Source organism: Pongo abelii, chromosome 2 (genome assembly GCF_028885655.2).
Source record: "Pongo abelii isolate AG06213 chromosome 2, NHGRI_mPonAbe1-v2.0_pri, whole genome shotgun sequence".
NCBI lineage: Eukaryota > Metazoa > Chordata > Mammalia > Primates > Hominidae > Pongo > Pongo abelii.
This window is the reverse complement of record NC_085928.1, coordinates 126,135,414-126,157,336: the sequence shown is the minus strand read 5'-3', so window position 1 is coordinate 126,157,336 and position 21,923 is coordinate 126,135,414. Positions and strand designations below refer to the sequence as shown.

The 21,923-nt window shown below is 36.4% G+C and overlaps 1 protein-coding gene across 6 annotated transcripts in view; it reads left to right on the top strand.

The window, feature by feature from the left end:
- The window catches only part of ZCWPW2 (zinc finger CW-type and PWWP domain containing 2), a 176,962-nt gene extending 171,804 nt beyond the window's left edge, over positions 1–5,158 (top strand). For all 6 annotated transcript variants that reach the window (XM_054552444.2, XM_054552448.2, XM_054552443.2 and 3 more), the window contains 2 exons: positions 1,002–1,126; positions 4,541–5,158. In XM_054552444.2, coding sequence (XP_054408419.2) covers positions 1,002–1,126; positions 4,541–4,702 — 287 coding nt within the window. In that variant the 3' untranslated portion in view covers positions 4,703–5,158. The remainder of the gene's footprint in view (positions 1–1,001; positions 1,127–4,540) is intronic.
- The last annotated feature ends 16,765 nt before the right edge of the window (positions 5,159–21,923 follow it).

Genomic DNA, 21,923 nt, shown 5'->3' with positions numbered 1-21,923 from the left:
AGATTTTTTTTTTTGCCTTTTTTTTTTTTTTTTGAGATGAAGTCTTCCTCTGTCGACCAAGCTGGAGTGCAGTGGTGTGATCTCAGCTCACTGCAAGCTCCGCCTCCTGGGTTCACGCCATTCTCCTGCCTCAGCCTCCCGAGTAGCTGGGACTATGGGCACCCACCACCATGCCAGGCTAATTTTTTTGTATTTTTAGTAGAGATGGGGTTTCACCATGTTAGCCAGGATGGTCTCGATCTCCTGACCTCGTGATCCACCCTCAGCCTCCCAAAGTGCTGGGATTACAGGCATGAGCATGTCACAGTGACACAAAAAGACTTTTATAAATGCAGTATTTTTTTTAAAAAAAATTAGATTAGGCAATTAAGATGTGTTGCAATTTGGATTGGGAAGGCACTAGCCTGTGTTCAGCCTAGCCACTTAATTACAAAACTTTTCCTTTTAAACAGTAGTTTAATAGTCTATAGTAGAGATTGGCAAACTGTGGTCACCAGCTGCTGCCTGTTTTTGTAAATAAAGTTTTATTGGAACATAGCCACTCTCATTTGTTTATGTACATGTCAATGGTTTGTGCTACAATAACAGAATTGAGTTGTTGTCACAGACCATCTGGCTCCCAAAGCCTGAAATATTGGCTCTCTGGCCCTTTAGAGAAAAATTTGCTGACACTGTTTCTATAAATAATATAATTTAGTTTGGTGCCCTTGGCCCCTAATTAAAAAAAATTCTAATAAGCTTTTGATATTTCACTTCTACTTTATGGTTTATACATAGCAAGACTATCACCTACATTTTTCAAGGAAGAATTGTAAAAGATTCACCTTGAAATTCATAATAATTTTGTATCAGGAAGAAGTCATGTATGAAAATTACATGAAACATTTATATTTTACCTTGTAGTATTTAAAATATTTCTTCTTTCTGGGTAGTTAAGATTATGAATTAGATTGAATTAAGTGAGATGTAGCATTTTTACTGTATTAATCATGTTTTTTTAGTTGTCTCTGAGACGGAAGTTTTACTAAAAGAGCTGGAGCAAATGCTGCAGCAAGCACTGCAACCCACAGCCACACCTGATGAGTCAGAAGAAGGACATGGAGAGGAAATAAATATGGGAGAAAAGGTAATATTGATAGTTATTTTCAGACCTAAATAACAACTTCAAATTCTTTAAACAGCAGAATTGTTCCTAGTTGTACATTTTAAATATATAAAAAACCTTTTCATGTCTGAAATTTGAGTCCTTGATTATCATGAGGTAAATAATAAACTAGTAACCTGTTAAGAAATCAAAACACATCTATCAGTATTTGAAAAAAATATCTGTGTTTAAGTAGAGGAATTCTTTTAATTTTAAATCTTTGGGATTGGAGTGAAGAAAGATGGATGATGCTCACTATAGCTGAAGTAGGCCACTCCAGAGAGAATTCCCCCTTGCTGCCAATCTCTACAGTCAGGAGAGGGGGCCAGGATAACAAGAGCTCACTGGAAAATCTGCCCTCTCTGGATTATGCACCAAGATAATCTCTACAGGGACAAACCTTATCATTAACATACTGGAGGTAGAATTTTTCACTGGAATAAGTTTTACCATTTATATCTAGACTCGTCCTTTTTTAATTTTTTCATTTGGCTTTCTATGTTGAACTCAGGCCAAATGTGCTTGCTTTATTCAATGTATCTGCAATAAAATGAGTTTGTGATACAAGGCTCATGCCATTAGTACAGAACAGTGATGTGGTAGGTATGAGAAAAAGAAGTCATAGGGTAGACACTTTCACGTGGCAATGCAGCTGTTCCCTAACTAGGAAAAAAAATGGCAGTGAGAAGTTCTGTAACCTTAAGGCTTTATTCATTCATTCATTTAGGTATACAGTGTGCCTGGAGTCAAGAGAGCATATTGACACTGACTCTGAAATATAATCCTGTGTCCCAATCCTGGTCCTGCCAATAAGGACTTGTGTAATTTGAAAAAGTGGCTTATCACTTACCTCAGAGGATTGTTTTGAGGATTAAATATGGTAACAAACACCACGTGTTCTCACTCATAGGTGGGAATTGAACAATGAGAACACTTGGACACAGGAAGGGGAACATCACACACTGGGGCCTGTTGTGGGGTGGAGGGAGAGGGGAAGGATAGCATTAGGAGACATACCTAATGTAAATGACAAGTTAATGGGTGCAGCACACCAACATGGCACATGTATACATATGTAACAAACCTGCACGTTGTGCACATGTACCCTGGAACTTAAAGTATAATAAAACAAAATGGTAAACCAGGAAAAGTGCTTTGCCTAAGAAGAAACACCCAAGGTTTGGCTATTATTAAAGATTGAAAATTGGCAATGGCAGTTGCTAGAGAGAATAAGTGCTTAGATTTTCTTACTTCATCTCTCTTTTCCCACATTCACAATTTGAGCAACTGCCTATCTCGAAGTCTGTCTGTTCCTAGATGTAGAAAAAGATGGATTTATAAATGGACAAAGGGGTTTATACCTTTAAGCAGACTGCCCGGTTGTATGATTTCATTCAGAATGTCAATAAAAATAAAGATTATTCGTAAACATGTCCTTTATTGAGTTAGAAATTAATAAAATATACAGAATGTACTACTATGGAGATCATTATGCTAAAGGAAAGTAATATTAACGTTAAGAACTCCTACTTAGTTGAAAAACATAACTTTCTTAATCAGCATCAGCAATATCAATTTTTACCTGAATGTGCATGTGTTGTAAATGCTACTTTTCCAGTTGGGTTCCTTTCTAAAAAAAAGACCTGTTTTCTATGTATGGGTCTTTTGCAGAACAAGACCTGCAGATTGGTATCATACATCCTATATATGTATAATTAATATACAAATTATTCTTTTTCAGCAAATGTGTGTTTTATTTGAATACCATATGGTTTTGTGAAGTGTTTTTCAGTGTTAGCAGTTTCTTTTCAAAAATACAGCCAGATTGATCTTTGTAGCGATGTCCTGGAGCTTTTACAGGCACAGAATTGACTTCTGTTTTGCCATTATAAGTAGTAACTTGATAGAACAGAGAAATACTTCTGATTTTTATTTCTTAAGGTAAAATACATAGCTTTAACCCATCACCAGGCAGGAGCCTGCTTGTTGTTTTAGATTGTTGTATTATTTTATGCTTTCAAACAGCATTTCAGAAGTGTAAAAATTAGCTATTTTAACGGGCTAGTGAGCAGGTGAGTGCCTCCTGGTTACTGATTCATAAGCACTCTGCACACTGAGCTTTGTAAGTCTGGCATTCATGCCAGATTCAGGATATTTGGGTTCTTGTTCACTTTTAAATGAGGAGAATAACAGTGAAACCAACTAGCAAAGCTGGAGAAATTTCAGTTTAAAAGTAAAGAAATAATCACATGTTGGATTTCATTTATTTATTTATTTATTTATTGTTATTAGAAATAATTAATATGTCTCCCAAAAACAACTCCACTTAAAGCTGGAGATGTGTTGTTTTTAGGGGAAGGTGGCCTCTTATAAGTTAAGTACTCCAAAGAGACCTCGAAGAATTTTAAAGTCCTGAGCACGTTGATTCTCTGAGCAGATATTGTATAAGCTGTTTTCAAAGTTGTAAATTTGATGATGTTTTCATCATTCATTTCACCTGTGAGGTTTCAATTGGATTATCTCAGGCGTTTACATCAATGGATGAGTGTAAAAACATGGAAAAAAGCTTATACACATAGATAATCAAAACTCATTTCTATATGTCATTGAAATGTTTTATGAAATTATTTTCCTACATAGAGTCACCTTCCTAATTATGTTCTTCTTAAGCTAATATTGACATTGGGTGACATGCCCTGACTTGGCAAGCAATCGGAGGAAATAAATTTTAGATTTTTATAAATCCACCTGAATAATTCACAAATTGAATAATCCATATACAAATAAAACAGTTTACTGAAAAATTATTTATATAAAAGGGTACATATTTGATATGTGAAAATATTTATATGCACTACATATATACTTTTTCCCTTGAATTACATGGGAAGTGAACCCTATCTTTAATAAACTCTGAAGTTATAAATCAAATAAATCCACATATGCATTGTTTTTACTAGTGTCCTTTCCCACTAAGCAAGAGCAAATTATCACTATTTTTAAGTAATGCAGATGACCTTTTGACAAGATGACCACAGAAAATGTGACTAAAACAGTCACATTTTAAGTTGTATTCCCTATAACAATAATGTAAAAAATAAAACAACATAGAAAACTCACATAGAATTAGAATTATCACATTTTTCCAGAGCATAAAATTAAAACTAAAAATGTATAAGGCTGGGGAATAGACGCAGACCTAAATAATAACTTTTTCTTATATAAACGCATTCACCCTGCATTATACTATATATAGTGATTATTATTTGAACACTAGAAAAACAGAAAAGTTTGTGTAGCTAATGCGGCTTGCGGAATTACTGACTACTTTATGTTTTGTTCAAGTAATCAGGTAAATTTGACGTAGTTCCGATTAATTATATGGTTGTTTTGCAGTTATCTAAATGCAGCCCAGAAGCTCCTGCAGGCAGTCTGTTTGAAAATCACTATGAAGAGGACTATCTTGTAATTGATGGGATAAAATTAAAAGCTGGAGAATGTATTGAGGATATAACTAATAAATTTAAAGAAATAGATGCTTTGATGTCTGAGTTTTAGAACATTATACATTTTCAAGTTAATTATAAAAATATTGGCATCTTTATATTTATCCAAAGTTAAAACTTTAAAAATGTTTAGTGAAATAGGTACAAATTATACCAAAGTTTATATTTGCAGTAACTTTCTATTTCATATTTTGAGAATGGCCATGATTTTTAGAGCCAGTCAAATGGTATTTAAGTTAGTGTTAAAAATTTAGAATTAAAAGACCCTGATGTTTGTATTTATATATTTATTGTTTGCCTTAATTTTTAAATGGTTTGTGAAATTTGCCTAACAGACATATGCTTTACAATGATTGTATAGGCCCTTTGTTCAAAAATGGATAACTTAAAATGGCTGGCCAAGCTATTATAATTCTCAGAGGTAATTCAAATCTAATAAACTTAGAGAATGTATATTTGTAGTGGAATCAAACTATTACAAAATAAAAGGAAATAATTTTTTAAATAATTGTTTAATAGAGTTGAAACTTTTCCTAAAAAACAAAATTTCACTTGCTACTTACACTGGAATCAGTTATTTCAACCATGGTACCCAAAACTGACTGCTTAATAGAGTCTCTGGGAGATTTTCGAAGATCAAAATCCTGGACCCTTCCCTGCTGAATCAGTGTCTTTGGAGGTATCATCAGGAAGATGGAAAAATGTAATTTAAAGTGTATAGAGAGAAGTTAAACATATTCATTATAAGAAATCTAACAATATAGAAAGTAAAAACTACATCATTTTTCAGGGATTCTCATGAACAGTTTTAGTAGATAGCCTTCTAGATCTTGCTTTACATACACTGAAATGTGTGGGCATTCACACCTATCTTTAGTTCCTGCTCTCTCTCTCTCTGGTGGTACGGGGTGGGGAAAAGGGCATTCCAAGCACATAAAAACCAAAGCTTGAGGAGAGAAGAAGTGCACGAGAGCATCACCACAGTGGTGAATTTTATTGTGAGTTGCCTCATATTGCTTTAACAAGGAGGCAGCACATGTATAGATATTAAAAACAAATAAGACACCAAACAACCAACATATCACTCATTGAGTGGGTTGCTTCTTCTAAGTATTTTTAGATTCTATGATAATTACTTAGAGTGGAGAGTGGAGATAGACTCACAATGGTGAAATATCTTATTTGTCAAAGTAAAGTATGTATGTATTTCTGTCCTCCTTGTTTTCCTCATGTATTCCTTAGCATTCTGATATTGTGTCATAGGATGTTGAGTTGTAAAGCCTATCTGGGTTCATATTTTACATACTAACTTGTCTTAAGTCATATAACCAGTAAATAGAAGGCCTAGAAGTTGAGTACATTTCTGTCAGGTTCCAGATCCCATGCCATTGATTATCATCTATAATGTCTTGATGAAGCTTTTAACTAGCTGGGTGGTGGAATGATAATCTAGTTTCCTCATATGTAAAATGGGGATGGAACTATGTAAACCAAGCACTGTTGTGAGGAATAAATGAGATATTTTTTCTGAAAGTGGTTTGTAAATCAATTTGATCTTCTGTTTACTCTTTGCAAAGAGAACCAAGTATGTGTTTAAGTATATTGAAATTAATAATTACTGAGATAAAATGTAACTATACATTTGAAATGATCACTTTTCTTTCTCTTATATTATTTAATCAACTATTCATCAATATCAGAGTTCTTTCTTTCTCATTTATAAAATTAATCTTTGGAAACTATCACAAGCAACATTATGATCTGTCTATCTTTTAAGGTACAGCTCACTGTTGAGTTTTAGAAATGGCTTTAAATAACTTTGCTTTCTTAATAGACATTCAGTTAAAAAGGGAAAGGTGGGGGAAAGTCTTAGTTTTGATGAGTAGTGGCTGGTTTCTGTGTCATTTTGGATGCACTTCAGCAAATGGCCAAATGCCTTTTGCAGGAAAGCCATGCTATTTTTAAGGATGTGTTCCTGCAGCAAGTTGGAATTTGGGCCCAGGCTCAAAATAACTTTTGAAAACCAGGAAGTTCACCAAAATATTTGATCAGCATTAGTCTGTTTCATTGTTATGACATGTAGTGAATTTCCATAAATCTTAAATTTTATGAAATGAACTTCTTGCAATTTGCAGAGGAAAAGAAGTCCGGAGAGAAGTGTATGTATTTACTTTTATTTATTATACTTTAAGTTCAGGGATACACATGCAGAATGTGCAGGTTTGATACATAGGTATACATGTGCCATGGCGGTTTGCTGCACCCATCAACCCATCATCTACATTAGTTAGGTATTTCTCCTAATGCTATTCTTCCCCTAGCCCCCCACCCCCAACAGGCCCTGGTGTGTGATATTCCCATCCCTGTGTCCATGTGTTCATTGTTCAGCTCCCATTTATGAATGAGAACATGAGATGTTTGGTTTTCTGTTCCTGTGTTAGTTTACTGAGAATGATGGTTTCCAGTTTCATCCATGTCCCTGCAAAGGACATGAACTTATCCTTTTTTATGGCTGCATAGTATTCTATGATGTGTATGTGCCACATTTTCTTAATCCAATCTATCACTGATGGGCATTTGGGTTGGTTCCAAGTCTTTGCTATTGTGAACAGTGCTGCAATAAACATACGTGTGCATGTGTCTTTATAGTAGCATGATTTATAATCCTTTGGGTATATACCCAGCAATGGAATTGCTGGGTCAAATGTTATTCCTGGTTTTAGATCCTTGAGGAATCACCACACTGTCTTACACAGTGTGGAACTAATTTAGTGGTTGAACTAATTTATACTCCCACCAACAATGTAAAAGTGTTTCTGTCTCTCCACATCCTCTCCAGCATCTGTTGTTTACTGACTTTTTAATGATTGCCATTCCAACTGGCGTGAGATGGTATCTCATTGTGGTTTTGATTTGCATTTCTCTAATGACCAGTGATGATGAGCTTTTTTTCATGTGTTTGTTGACCGCATAAATGTCTTCTTTTGAGAAGTGTCTGTTCATATCCTTGGCCTACTTTTTGATGTTTTTTTTTTCTTGTAAATTTGTTTAAGTTCTTTGTAGATTCTAGATATTAGCCCTTTGTCAGATGGATAGATTGCAAAAATGTTCTCCCATTCTGTAGGTTGCTTGTTCACTCTGATGATAGTTTCTTTTGCTGTGCAGAAGCTCTTTAGTTTAATTAGATCCCATTTGTCAGTTTTGGCTTTCATTGCCCTTGCTTTCAGTGTTTTAGTCATGAAGTTTTTGTCCATGCTTATGTCCTGAATGGTATTGCCTAGATTTTCTTCTAGGGCTTTTATGGTTTTAGGTCTTACACTTAAGTCTTTAATCCATGTTGAGTTAATTTTTGTACAAGCTGTAAGGAAGGGGTCCAGTTTCAGTTTTCTGCAGATGGATAGCCAGTTTTCCCATCACCATTTATTAAATAGGGAATTCTTTCCCCATTGCTTGTTTTTGTCAGGTTTGTCAAAGATCAGATGGTTGTAGATGTGTGATGTTATTTCTGAGGCCTCTGTTCTGTTCCATTGGTCTATATATCTGTTTTGGTGCGAGTATCATGCTGTTTTGGTTACTGTAGCCTTGTAGTATAGTTTGAAGTCAGGTAATGTGATGCCTCCAGTCCACCTTTGTTCTTTTTGCTTAGGATTGTCTTGGCTATATGGGCTCTTTTTTGGTTCCTTATGAAATTTAAAGTAGTTTTTTGTAATTCTGTGAAGAAAGTCAATGGTAGCTTGACGGGGATAGCATTGAGTCTATAAATTACTTGGGCAGTATGGCCATTTTCACAATATTAATTCTTCCTATCCATGAACATGGAATGTTTTTTCATTTGTTTGTGCTGAAACACATGAACAATTTCTTATTATAAGAAAATATCTTATAATAAGATATTTATATATCTTATTATATATATTATTTTATATATTTCTTATATAATAAGAAAAAATCTTATTATAAGAAAATAATAAGAGATTATTTTCTTCAGCGGTGGTTTGTAGTTCTCCTTGAAGAGGTCCTTCACATCCCTTGTAAGTTGGATTCCTAGGTATTTTATTCTCTTTGTAGCAATTGTGTATGGGAGTTCACTCATGATTTGATTCTCTGCTTGTCTATTATTGGTGTATAGGAATGCTTGTGATTTTTGCACATTGATATTGTAACCTGAGACTTTGCTAAAATTGCTTATCAGCTTAAGGAGATTTTGGGCTGAGATGATGGGGTTTTCTAAATATACAATCATGTCATCTGCAAAAAGAGACAATTTGACTTCCTCTCTTCCTATTTGAATATGCTTTATTTCTTTACGTTGCCTGATTGCCCAGGCCAGAACTTCCAATATTGTGTTGAATAGGAGTGGTGAGAGAGGACATCCTTGTCTTTATTGGTTTTCAAAGGGAATGCTTCCAGCTTTTGCCCATTCAGTATGATATTGGCTGTGGGTTTGTCATTTGTCATAAGCTCTTATTATTTTCAGATACATTCCATCAATACCTAGTTTATTGAGAGTTTTTAGCATGAAGGGATGTTGAATTTTATCTTATGCCTTTTCTGCATCTATTGAGATAATCATGTGGTTTTTGTCATTGGTTCTGTTTATGTGATGGATTACATTTGTTGATTTGTGTATGTTGAACCAGCCTTGCATCCCAAGGATGAAGCCGACTTCATCATGGTTAATAAGCTTTTTGATGTGCTGCTGGATTCAGTTTGCCAGTATTTTACTGAGGATTTTCACATCAATATTCATTAAGGATATTGGCGTGAAATTTTCTTTTTTTGTTGTGTCTCTGCCAGGTTTTGATATCAGGATGATGCTGGCCTCATAAGATGAGTTAGGGAGGAGTCCCTCTTTTTCTGTCGTTTTGAATAGTTTCAGAAGGAATGGTACCAACTCCTCTTTGTACCTCTGGTATAATTTGGCTGTGAATCTGTCTGGTCCTGGGCTTTTTTTGGTTGGTAGGCTATTAATTACTGCCTCAATTTCAGAACTTGTTATTGGTCTATTCAGGGATTTGACTTCTTCTGGGTTTAGTCTTGGGAGGGTGTAGGTGTCCAGGAATTTCTCAATTTCTTCTAGATTTTCTAGTTTATTTGCATAGAGGTGTTTATAGTATTCTTTGATGGTAGTTTGTATATATGTGGGATCAGTGGTATATACCCAAAGGATTATAAATCATTCTACTATAAAGAAACATGCACATGTATGTTTATTGCAGCACTGTTCACAATAGCAAAGACTTGCAACCAACCCAAATGCTTATCAATGAGAGACTAGATAAAGAAAATGTGGTACATATACACCACGGAATACCATGCAGCTATAAAAAGGAATGAGTTCATGTCTTCTGCAGGGACATGGATGAAATTGGAAACCGTATTCTCAGCAAACTAACACAGGAACAGAAAACCAAACACCACATGTTCTCATTCATAAGTGAGAGTTGAACAGTGAGAACACATGGACACAGGGAGAGGAACATCACACACTGTGACCTTTTGGTGGGCGGCTGGCTAAGGGAGGGATAGCATTAGGCGAAATACCTAATGTAGATGATGGGTTGATGAGTGCAGCAAACCACCATGGCATGTGTATACCTATGTAACAAACCCACAACTTAAAGTATAATAAAAAACAAAAACTTTTAGAATGAATAAATGAATTCAGTAAAGTTGCAGGATACAACTTTAGCATACAAAGATGAGTAGTATTTCTGCACAACTCTGCACTGCACAATTTCTGCACTGATAACTAGATGAAAAAGAAATCAAGAAAGCAATCCCAGCCAGGCGCGGTGGCTTATGCCTGTAATCCCAGCACTTTGGGAGGCCGAGGCGGGCGGATCACGAGGTCAGGAGATTGAGACTATCCTGGCTAACATGGTGAAACCCCGTCTCTACTAAAAATACAAAAAATTAGCCGGGCGTGGTGGTGGGCACCTGTAGTCCCAGCTACTTGGGAGGCTGAGTCAGGAGAATGACGTGAACCCAGGAGGCAGAGCTTGCAGTGAACCGAGATCGTGCCACTGCACTCCAGCCTGGGTGACAGAGCAAGACACCATCTCAAAAAAAAAAAAAAGGAAAGCCATCCCATTTATAATAGCTACAAAAACTTAATAAAATAAAATACCTAGAAATAAACTTAACCAAGGAGGTGAAAGACCTCCTACAAAACTACAAAACACTGATGAAAGAAATTGAAGAGCCACAGGTAAAAAGACACCCCAAGTTTATGGATTCAAATAATTAGCATTGTAAAAATGACATTACCACCCAAAGCAATGTACAGAGTCAATGCAATTGTCATCAAAACACCAATAACATTCTTCACAGAAATAGGAAAAAAATTATAAAATTATAAAATTTACACAGAATGAAGAAAGAACTCAAATAGACAAAGCAATTCGGAGTAAAAAGAACAAAGCTGGAAGCATCATACTACCAGATTTCAAAATATGCTGCAAAGCTATAATAACATAAAGCACATTGTACTGGCATAAAAACAGACATAGAGACCAAGTGAAATACAATAGAGAATCCAGAAATTAATCCATGCATTTATGGTAATCTGATTTGTTATAAAAGCACCAAGAACACTCTGTGATGAAAGGACAATCTCTTCAATAAATGGTGCTGGGAAAACTTGACATCCATATACAAAAAATGAAACTAGACCCCTATCTCTCACCATATATAAAAATCAAATCAAAATTGATTAAATACTCAAGACTCAAAGCTATAAAACTATTAAGAGAAAGCATAAAGGAAATGATTCAAGATCTTGGTCTAAGCAAAGATTTTAGGACTAAGAATTCAAAAGCACGGACAGCACAAACAAAAATAAATGGGACTATATTAAATTTAAAAACTTTTGCATAGCAAAGGAGACAATTAACTTAATGAAGAGACAAACTGATAACCTGTAGAATGAGAGGAAATATTTGCTCATTTGGCAAGGGACCAATATCCAGAATATATAAGGAACTCAAGTATTTGACAGCAAACAAAACAATTAAAAAAAAATAAACAATCTGATTAAAAGGTGGGCAAAAGTTCTGAATAGACACTCCTCAATGGAAGACAAAAGGCCATCAAGTATATGAAAAAAAAATGCTCAACATCACTAATTATCAGGAAAAATGCAAATTAAAACCGCAATGAGATATCATCTCATCCCAGTTAAAATGGCTATTACAAGCCACAAAAAAAAAAAAAAAAAACAAACAAATGCTGATGAGAATGCAGAGTAAAAGGAACTCTTTAACACTATTGGTGGGAATGTAAATTAATACAGCCATTATGGAAAACAGTATGGAGGTTTCTAAAAAATCTAAAAATGTAACTACTACACAATCCAGCAATTTCATTACTATTTATCCAAAGGCATAAAAATCACTATATCAAAGGGATACCCATACACCCATGTTTCTTTCAGCACTATTCACAATAACCAAGATAGAGAATCAAACTTGGTGTCCACCAACAAGTGAATGGAGAAAGATAACTGTATATATACACACTGGAATACTTCTGAGCCGTAAAAATGAATGAAGTCCTGTCATTTGCAGCAACACTGGTGGAACTGGAGGCCATTATGCTAAGTGCGATAAGCAAGGCACAGAAAGATAAGTATTTCATACTCTCACTCGTATGTGGGACCTATAAAAATTAATCTTATCAAGGTAGGAAAATGGAATGACAGTTACCAGAGTCTGGGAAAGGTGGGGGAGAGGATGAAGAGTGACTGGTTAATGCGTACAAACATACAATTAGACAGAAGGCAAAAGGTTTAGTGTTTGATAGCACAGTAGGTTGATTATAGTTAAAAAAATTTGTATATTTCAAAGTAGCTAAAAGATAAGAATTTAAATGTTCCCAACACAAAAATATGATAAATGTTTATGGTGATGGATTCGATCATTGCACATTGTATGCATATATCAACATATCACATGTACACCATAAATATGTATAACTATTATGTATAAATAAAATAGACTAATTTATAAAAGAATAAATCTGGCAGTCAAGGGGGGGAAATTAAATGTTAAAAGAAACGATGCATCACTTGATTTAAATGCTAAATGTCCTTTTTGCCAATCACTGTTGTGATGATTACTAGTGCAGAGTCATTGGGTTAATAGACATTTTGGTGAACTGATAGAATTTAAAGATCCAGAGAGTTATATTCCAATTTGGACAGGGGTAGGGATTTGCAGGTGCGTTAGAGAATGAAGTCAGTGTTTACAGATTCCTTTTATGAAAGTGGTCATGTAGCTTTCCTCCCTATATCATAGTCATGATCACTGAATTTTTTGATATTAAATTACTTAGCTGATAATTTTTAAAATCCACTTTTCTTGGATTAAATTGAAATTTATTGCAATGAGAGCATGAAAACTATTTCATTTTTCATTCACGTATTTCACCACAAATACACATATTTTGTGTGTTTGTAGTCTCTGTTTGTAACGTCTAGCTTTGGATGATGGTTCTTGCCCCAGCCCTTGCACTAAGTATTTAAATTCGTTCAAAACCATTATTGCTCATAAATTTTACCTTACACAAAATAGATTATAAATACTTTTAGGTCAGGGTCTGGGATTTATGGATTTTATAATCCTTTGACCTAGCACAGCAAGCAAGGGCTTAAGAAATATTTGTTTAATAAATGAATAAATCAAGTTTATGTTATTAAAATGCCTGGAAAAAATACCCTTGCCCAAGTGAGGATTAAATTTGCCATCTAACTTAGCCTTTCCAATTATGTAAGTCTAAGTTCTCAAAACTGGATGAACCTTGAATGTTTTCACATTTTAGCACTCACACATGGCCACGTATGCTTTATTACTTATTTCATCTGTGTGTCAGCCAGTATTTAAGACAATTCTCAACTTCTGGTATCCAAACTCATGTAGTCTCTTTTTACGTTGAATAGGGCTGAGCTGTATAACCATTAAGATATTGCAAACATGACAGAATGTAACCTCCAAGTCTCAGTCATAAAAAACAGTGCAGCTTTTACTTTGTTCTCTTTTGGAGAAGTCATCTGGAGGAATCCAGCTGCCACACCATGAGGACACTCTAGCAAGCCTATAAAGAGGTCCATGTGGTAAGAAACTGAGGCCTCCAGCCAACAACCAGCACTAACATGACAGCCACGTGGGTGAGCTCTTTTAGAAGTAATCCACCAGCCTCAGTCCAGCCTTCAGATAACCAAAACCCAGGCTGACATCTTGACTGCAACTTCATGAAAGACCCTGAGCCAGAACTTCTCAACTAAGGCTTGCCTAAATTCCTCACCCACACTCATGTTTTGGGGTAATTTCCTATACATCAATATATAACTAATGCAATATTTGATGGGCTTGTCTCACCAAATTGATTATAAGCATCTTAGAGAAAAAACCATATGTCTCATTTCTCACAGTGCCTAGAGTAGCATTGAGATACATCTCAATAAATGATGTTAATGCTTCACAATTACATTCTAGTCAAGTCAATGAATATTTATTAATATCTACCAGATACTCTTCTAGGGGCTAAGAAAAGAAGTAAACCTAAAGGGACAAGGTAAAGTCTAATGTAGAAGACAGATAACTTAAAAATAGATATGGATCAGGTCAATGAATCAATGAAGATATGAAGCTAAGAAGAAAACCAAAACAAGGATGGGGGGATGATACTTTATATATTTTAGACAGGGTGTCAGAAAGGCCTCTCTGGTTAGACATTTGTGCATAGAACTATGCATGTATCTGGGAAAGAGCATCCCAGGCAGAGGGAACCACAAGTTCAAAGGTTATGATACTGCAAAAGCATGGCATATTCAATAAGGCCAATATGGCTAAGACTGAGTTCACTATTTGCTTCAGATTTCATTATTTAGTTAATTGAGCTTCTCACGAATGCAACTTTACATTTGAATCTCTCACAGTGGCTTGGGTCCCTCTCTTCCTGAATTTGAACATGGCACCAAATATTGGTCTGCAATAAACAGATCTGTTCATGTAAGTTAGTCATTTTATAAACACATGAATATGGCTAATAAGTCAAAATAAGCTAATATTTGTAATTGGAATGAAGAATTAGAAAATTTACTGATTGCAATCTTCCTGTTACTATTTCTGCTCTTTGAAGCTTTCTCACTTTGTTAAAGCCATTAGTGGTCACCAATAAATTATATAGCCTTTGTAGTAACACAAATATGTTCGAATGTTACTGACATTGCAGGAAAGAATCAGGCTCAATCAGTATATGTTTATGAAGAAATAACGTCTCAAATTGGCAAGTGATTAGCTCTCCCAACAGAAGAACAAATAAAATTCTGTCATTCCATGCTGTGGACTTTACTTCTTTTCCTTCACTTCAGAAACACGTATCATGTTGAATCAGATGATCACTGAATAATGAATTTGGCCTTCATTACAGTGTGTTAGTTATCATAAATCAATGAAATTATGTGTGCGTTTCATGGACATCCAATTTTTTTAATCTTATATTTCACCTTAGATAACCAAGTGAAGTGTATCCTTATTTTAAAAGTAAACACTCCTTTCAGAGGCATAATGCAGAATTTAAACTCGCATTTAACGTTTTTAATTATATGTAAATAAGAACTCCTGCAGGGCGCGGTGGCTCACGCCTGTAATCCCAGCACTTTGGGAGGCCGAGGAGGGCGGATCACGAGGTCAGGAGATCGAGACCATCCTGGCTAACACGGTGAAACCCCATCTCTTCTAAAAATACAAAAAGTAAATTACCCGGGCATGGTGGCAGGCGCCTGTAGTCCCAGCTACTCGGGAGGCTGAGGCAAGAAAATGGCATGAACCCGGGAGGCAGAGCTTGCAGTGAGCTGAGATCCCACCACTGTACTCCAGACTGGGCGACAGAGCGAGACTCCATCCCCAAAAAAACCAACCAAACAAAACTCCTAATTCTTTTACTACGACAGTAGCTGGTGTCCTCTCTTTAAAAGATGAGTGATTTTCTTTCTTTCTTGCTCCCTTTTATAAACATAATCTTGACAAATTAATGAATTATTTTATTTGTGCTATAATGCTGAAGAGTAAACTTCACAGAGGACACATGGGGGAAGTGGGGAATAGGGAATAATAAGGCAGAACAAGGGAGAATCAAAAAGAGGAAGCCAGAAAGAGAGACACAGAGAAGGAAAGATACAAAGACAGAAAAATTCTGTAGCTTGTGTGCATGTGTGTGTGGGGAGGAGGAGTATGTGTGCATTTGTGTGTGTGGGGAGGAGGAATATGTGTGCATTTGTGTGTGTGTGCAGGCGAGACAGTGAAGAGGTAACTACTGAGATATAGCCAGAACGGAAGAAGGACCACCATTTAAAGACTAGGATTTGTTGGTGAGAAAGAAGAGTAGTTTGTTATTTTTTAAAAACGTAATACTGAAAAAAGTAATTACCATACATGGTTTTTCTTCTTAAATAAAAATGAGGCCATTCAAATTATAAAAGGAAAAATATTAAAAATTGCTAAAAATAAGTGCATCTATTAAGTATTTTCCCTGGAAGCCTACTACCATACATTTTTGTCAAAGCAAATTAAAAGGTATGAGGGCTAGGCATGTGTAGTGTCATTTATAATTGAGTTTTCCCAGCTCGATCAGAATTTCTTTTGATAACCTAATTAGATATAGGCAAAGGTATTTTAAAAATCTTTCTGTGATTCATATTTACTTAATATGAATTGTTTCACTTTGAGACACTCGGCTCTGATAATAATTTATCAAAAAAATTAACTTTGATAGAATCTAGTAAATGAATTTGTAAAATGTAAACAAATTTCAAACTTTCTTACAACTTATTTTTCATGAGTTATAATGCATACATTTAGCATAAACTTAAGTATATGCTGAAGTCTGTTCATCTTAAATTGCACAATTTTTAACGATATTTAATCTTTAGCTTCAGGACATTCAAACAATTATTTGGAATTTTCCAAACCCCTAGAATTTGGTTTTCTAAGTAGCAAGAACTTTAAATATTCATTCTCCATAGAAATGATTATCTCTTAATGACAATTTTAAGAGAATTTTGGTATGCTTTTATTGAAGAGAAGAGTTTTTAAGAATCCCACCCATGTTTTAAGTAGAAAAATAAAAAACAACCAAAGAAGTAAATTCTCACAAATATTTTCCCTAAAGGACTTCCTTCTTTTAGAAACTATATTTCAAGGGAAATCTAATCTGTGTGTACTTAATTCATTTATACACCTTCAGAGACATTTCAAATACCAACACTTTTTAAGAGTCTTCTTATAAGTCTTTTCCAAGATATTTTTATTTGGACTAGAAGTTCATGTTTTGTTGACACTAAATGGAGCTTGGGATGAAAGAGAAAAAGTTAGCTCAGAGCCCACAGAGTTCAAGTGACTCCAAACAAGGTCAAAAGCATTCTTCTCGTCTCAAATAAGATTGTAGTGAAGAATAGAAGTGTTCACTATGTGATAGCATGTTTAAGCCAAAGATTTAAAAAAGAAATAATACATTATCCTGAAACCATTAAATACTTAAGGCCTAAAGCAAATTCTATACAAAGTAGAATAGGTTGGAAATTCTTAACATTTGCTTGGTTTGTGATTTAATATTTTTTTGTTTTGTTTTGTAGACAATTTTTTTTTTTTTGGAAATAAAGTCTCACTTTGTCACCAAGGCTGGAGTGAAGTAATGCGATCTTTGCTCACTGCAATCTCTGCCTCCCAAGTTCAAGTGATTCTCCTGCCTCAGCCTCCTGAGTATGTGGGATTACAGGTGTGTGCCACCATGTCCAGCCAATTTTTGTATTTTTAGTAGAGATGGTGTTTAACCATGTTGGCCAGGCTGGTCTCAAACTCCTGACCTCAAGTAATCTGCCTGCCTCAGCCTCCCAAAGTGCTGGGATTACAGGCATAAGCCACCCAGCCCGGCCAAGACAGATATTTTTAAAAACACGTTTTTGTAGTTTTCGTATTTGTATTGCTAATTGTCTTAGTGTTTCCCCCAGAAAAAAATATTTGGGGGTAAGTGTTTTATTTGGGAGTTGGTGCTAGACAATACTGGGAGGCAATGTGAGGAAGTGACACAGGGAAGGCGGACACTAAGGGTGTGTTATCAAGCAAATTCCCATCATGAGCAACTAAAGCTCAACGCTGCTGGGGAACTCTGAGAGCCGGTGTGGGACATACACCTCAGAACTGTGCCACCCAGAGTGTGAGGAAGCTAAGCTATTTATATGCCACTTCCCATTGGTCACTGGTTAGAGACTGTTCCTGGAAGGTAATGATTCCCCATGCTTCTGGCCTGCCATATACAGCAGAATGGACTGAAGTGGTCAGAATCGAGGTGATGTGGGATGCCTGGACAATGTCTACTACTCTGACATCTGTTCTATTTTATTTCAGAATAATAACCACAGGAGGTTTATGGTGGAGGATCAAGAAAAGCTCTGTCTGAGTTAGTGAGTTTGTTAAAGCAATTTTCAAGCAAAAGAAAATTTGTGATTGAGGCCAAAGAGAATTTGAGAGCCTCAATTACTCAGATTTTAAAAAACAACACTTAATGTTTACACTTAGTGTTTGACACTTCATTTTCCTTCATATGGATCATAGCTAACATTTATTAAACACTTCTTATATGCCTGACACTGTGCTAAGTGCTTTAGCTTTTAATAAAACATTTAGTCCTCACAACTACCCAATGAGATAGACAATATTTTTATCTTTGTTTCACGGATGAGGAAACTGACACATAAAAAGATTCTGTAACTTGCCCAAGATCTAGTAGCAAAACAGGAATTATAATTCAGTCTGGTCTCAGAACCATGTGCAAAAATTCCTAGGTCTAGCAGGAAGTTTTGCACAAACCTAGCTACCAGAGAATAAATCTGGTCAGGCAGAATACTCACACACACATCAGGCAAAGCAAATTTATTACTCATAGACAGGCAGCAAGGATAGATAGAAGCCTGGAATCCATGAGGAGCCAGTTCTTCAAGATGCAGGAAAGCTGCCCAGAGTGGAGACAGTCTGGTTTGTGCATGCCCCACTTTGCATTGCAGCTGAGGGACCACTAAAAGCACTTTGCTCTGGGTTTTATACCCTGGGTGTCACTTGAGTCTCTGAGTGCAAACACTGCAGAACATCCTAATTTAGGAGGAATGAAGGCATGGTCTAGGATATTCTGACACTTCCTTCTTATTTCAGAATGTTGCATTCTCAGTACATTTGGCCTGAGAATTGCAAACAGGGGGAAAGAGCTGGCTTGGCCAACGCCATCCAGGGATCTGCCCTCCTGTGCTGTGGTCTTCAACACTGCATATACTGTTTTGCTAGATAATCTAGCATTTGTGGGTACAACGGTTAATTCTGTTTCAAATTGATTGTGCCAATAGGGTACCCAGACTAAACATGATATCTGGGTGTGTCTGTGAGGTTGTTTCTGGATGAGATTAGCATTTGAATTGGTGGAATTGATAAAGTAGATTGACCTCCTCAATGTGGCTGGACATCATCCAATCTGTTGAGGGACTGAATAGAACAAAAAGTCAGAGAAAGAAGTAATTCACCCCTTTTTGCTTTCTGCCTGCCTGTCTGAGCTGGGACATCAGTCTTCTTCTGTCCTTGGACTGACCGCCATGGGATTCCCTTGTTCTCAGACCTTTCAACCTGGAGTAGAATTATACCACCAGCTTTCCTGAGTCTCCAGCTTTCCAACAGCAGATTGTGGGATTTCATATATAAATGAAGGTATTTATTATGAAAAAATGGCTCGCACAGTCATGGAGGCTGATATATATATGCTTCTATTTCTCTGGAGAACCCTGACTAATACAGATTTTTGTTTGGGTACCAAAAATGGTTCCAGAGGAACAGAATTTTAAGGATGACTTTTCTAAATTGGTCAAAGTGTTTCTGAAATTGGATCTCTAATCTACTTAGATTTGAAGATGCTAATGACTCTATTTTCAGTAGTAAAGAGAGCACTGATAGTCCATAGTATGTAGTATTTATAGAGATAAACAAAATATCTCCATTTGATACCCTAATCAACCACTTAAAGGAGCAAGGAGCTGGGTGACTGTGTATATTATATGTATAAATATTTTTAGAACTCTAATGAATGTAATGAGGTTGGCTGGTTGTGCATAATGTCCCTGGACAAAGTGTTGAAAGAAAAGGACGAGCTCAGGGATTCTCATTCCCAGTGCAAGTGCCGCATACATGACCTGAAAACATCTATGTGTGCCCTGAAGAAGATCCTTATTGCCTGTAGCTTCAGGACTGAGACTGCTGAAAAATCAAATAAAGAATCTTATCCTGTTATTGGCTGAATTACAATGCAAGTTGAACTCCTAGCCTTGTAGCATGTCTGCCGTTAAACTGAGGGCATTGATTGGGAAGGAATGGGATTCTCTATGTTGCAACAGAGATGTGTGAAAAGACCCTGATGAATCTGGGGACCCTGACCCCCTAAATTCTGATTAGTGTTTTTGCCAGTAGAAGTCGCCTTGCTAGTTATGGTGGCCTTTCTACCCTCTGTCTGAGGGCATTGACTCTGCATTGCCTGAGGAAACTATAATGGCCTCTTCTGATGCAGTTGCCATGCAAGACAATGCTGACTCTCCTCAGGACCCACCCCCAGAACCCCTCTTTGCTTCTATAATGATAACTAAACTCAAGCCCTGCCAGGACTTTAAAGGTGAGGTACAAAGAATGACCCATGAGGAGTTGCACTACACTACAAAAGAACTATGTGAGTTTTCTAATTTATATAGACAGAAATGGGGAGCATATGAGGAAATGAATGTTGAGGGTGTGGAATAATGGTGGAAAAAACATAAAGTTGTATCAGGCTGAATTTGCTGATATGGGCTTACTAAGCAGAGATTCTGCATTTAATGTTGCAGCTTGGGAGTTAGGAAGAACTGTAACTGGTTGGTTGGTTGGCTAAAACTTGGACTATCGGGGGAACCAGCCCCCAATATTTCAACGTAGATTCTTTCTATTTTTCCCTAAGTGTCAGCCAGTTTGAGAAATAAAGAGAAAGTACAAAGAGAGAAATTTTACAGCTGGGCCGCGGGGGTGACATCATGTATCGGTAGGTCCATGATGCCCACCTGAGCTGCAAAACCAGCAGGTTTTTATTAAGGACTTCAAAAGGGGAGGGGGTGTACGAACAGGGAGTACGTCACAAAGTTCACATTCTTTAAAGGGCAATAAAGATCACAAGGCAAAGGGCAAAGCAAAGATCACAAGGCAAAGGGCAAAATTAGAATTACTGATGAGGGTCTATGTTCAGCTGTGCACGTATTGTCTTGATAAACATCTTAAACAACAGAAAACAGGGTTTGAGAGCAGAGAACTGGTCTGACCTCAAATTCACCAGGATGGGGTTTCTTCCCTGTCCTAATAAGCCTGAGGGTACTGCAGGAGACCAGGGCATATTTCAGTCCTTATCTCAACCACATAAGACAGACGCTCCCAGAGGGGCCGTTTATAGACCTCCCCCCAGGAATGCATTCCTTCCCCAGGGCTTAATTATTAATATTCCTTGCTGGGAAAAGAATTCAGTGATATCTCTCCTACTTGCACGTCTGTTTATAGGCTCTCTGCAAGAAGAAAAATATGGCTGTATTCTGCCCGACCCCGCAGGCTGTCAGACCTTATGGTTGTGTTCCTTTGTTCCCTAAAATCGCTGTTATTCTGTTCGTTTTAAAGGTGCACTGATTTCATATTGTTCAAACACACATTTTACAATCAATTTGTACAATAGTGGTCCTGAGATGAAGTACATTCTCAGCTTATGTAGATAACAGGATTAAGAGATTAAAGTAAAGACAGGCATAATAAATTATAAGAGTATTATTTGGGAACCGATAAATGTCCATGAAATCTTCACAATTTATGTTCAGAGATTGCAGTAAAGACAGGCGTAAGAAATTATAAAAGTATTAATTTTGGGAACTGATAAATGTCCATGAAATCTTCACAATTTATGTTCCTCTGCTGTGGCTCCAGCCGGTCCCTCTGTTTGGGGTCCCTGACTTCCTGCAACATTGGACCAAAAGGTGACCTATGATGAGGGAATTAGAAAGGCCAGACCTGCCTTGGTTGAATGTTGAGGAAGAGATTCAATGGCTTAGAGAGATTGTAAGGTTAGAGTGGAGTTTTCATTTAAGACCTACTAACCCACTGTGGGAAAGCCCAGAAGATGTACCTTTCATCAATACTTTGAGAGAGAAATTTGTGAAGGGAGTCCCAGCTACCTCT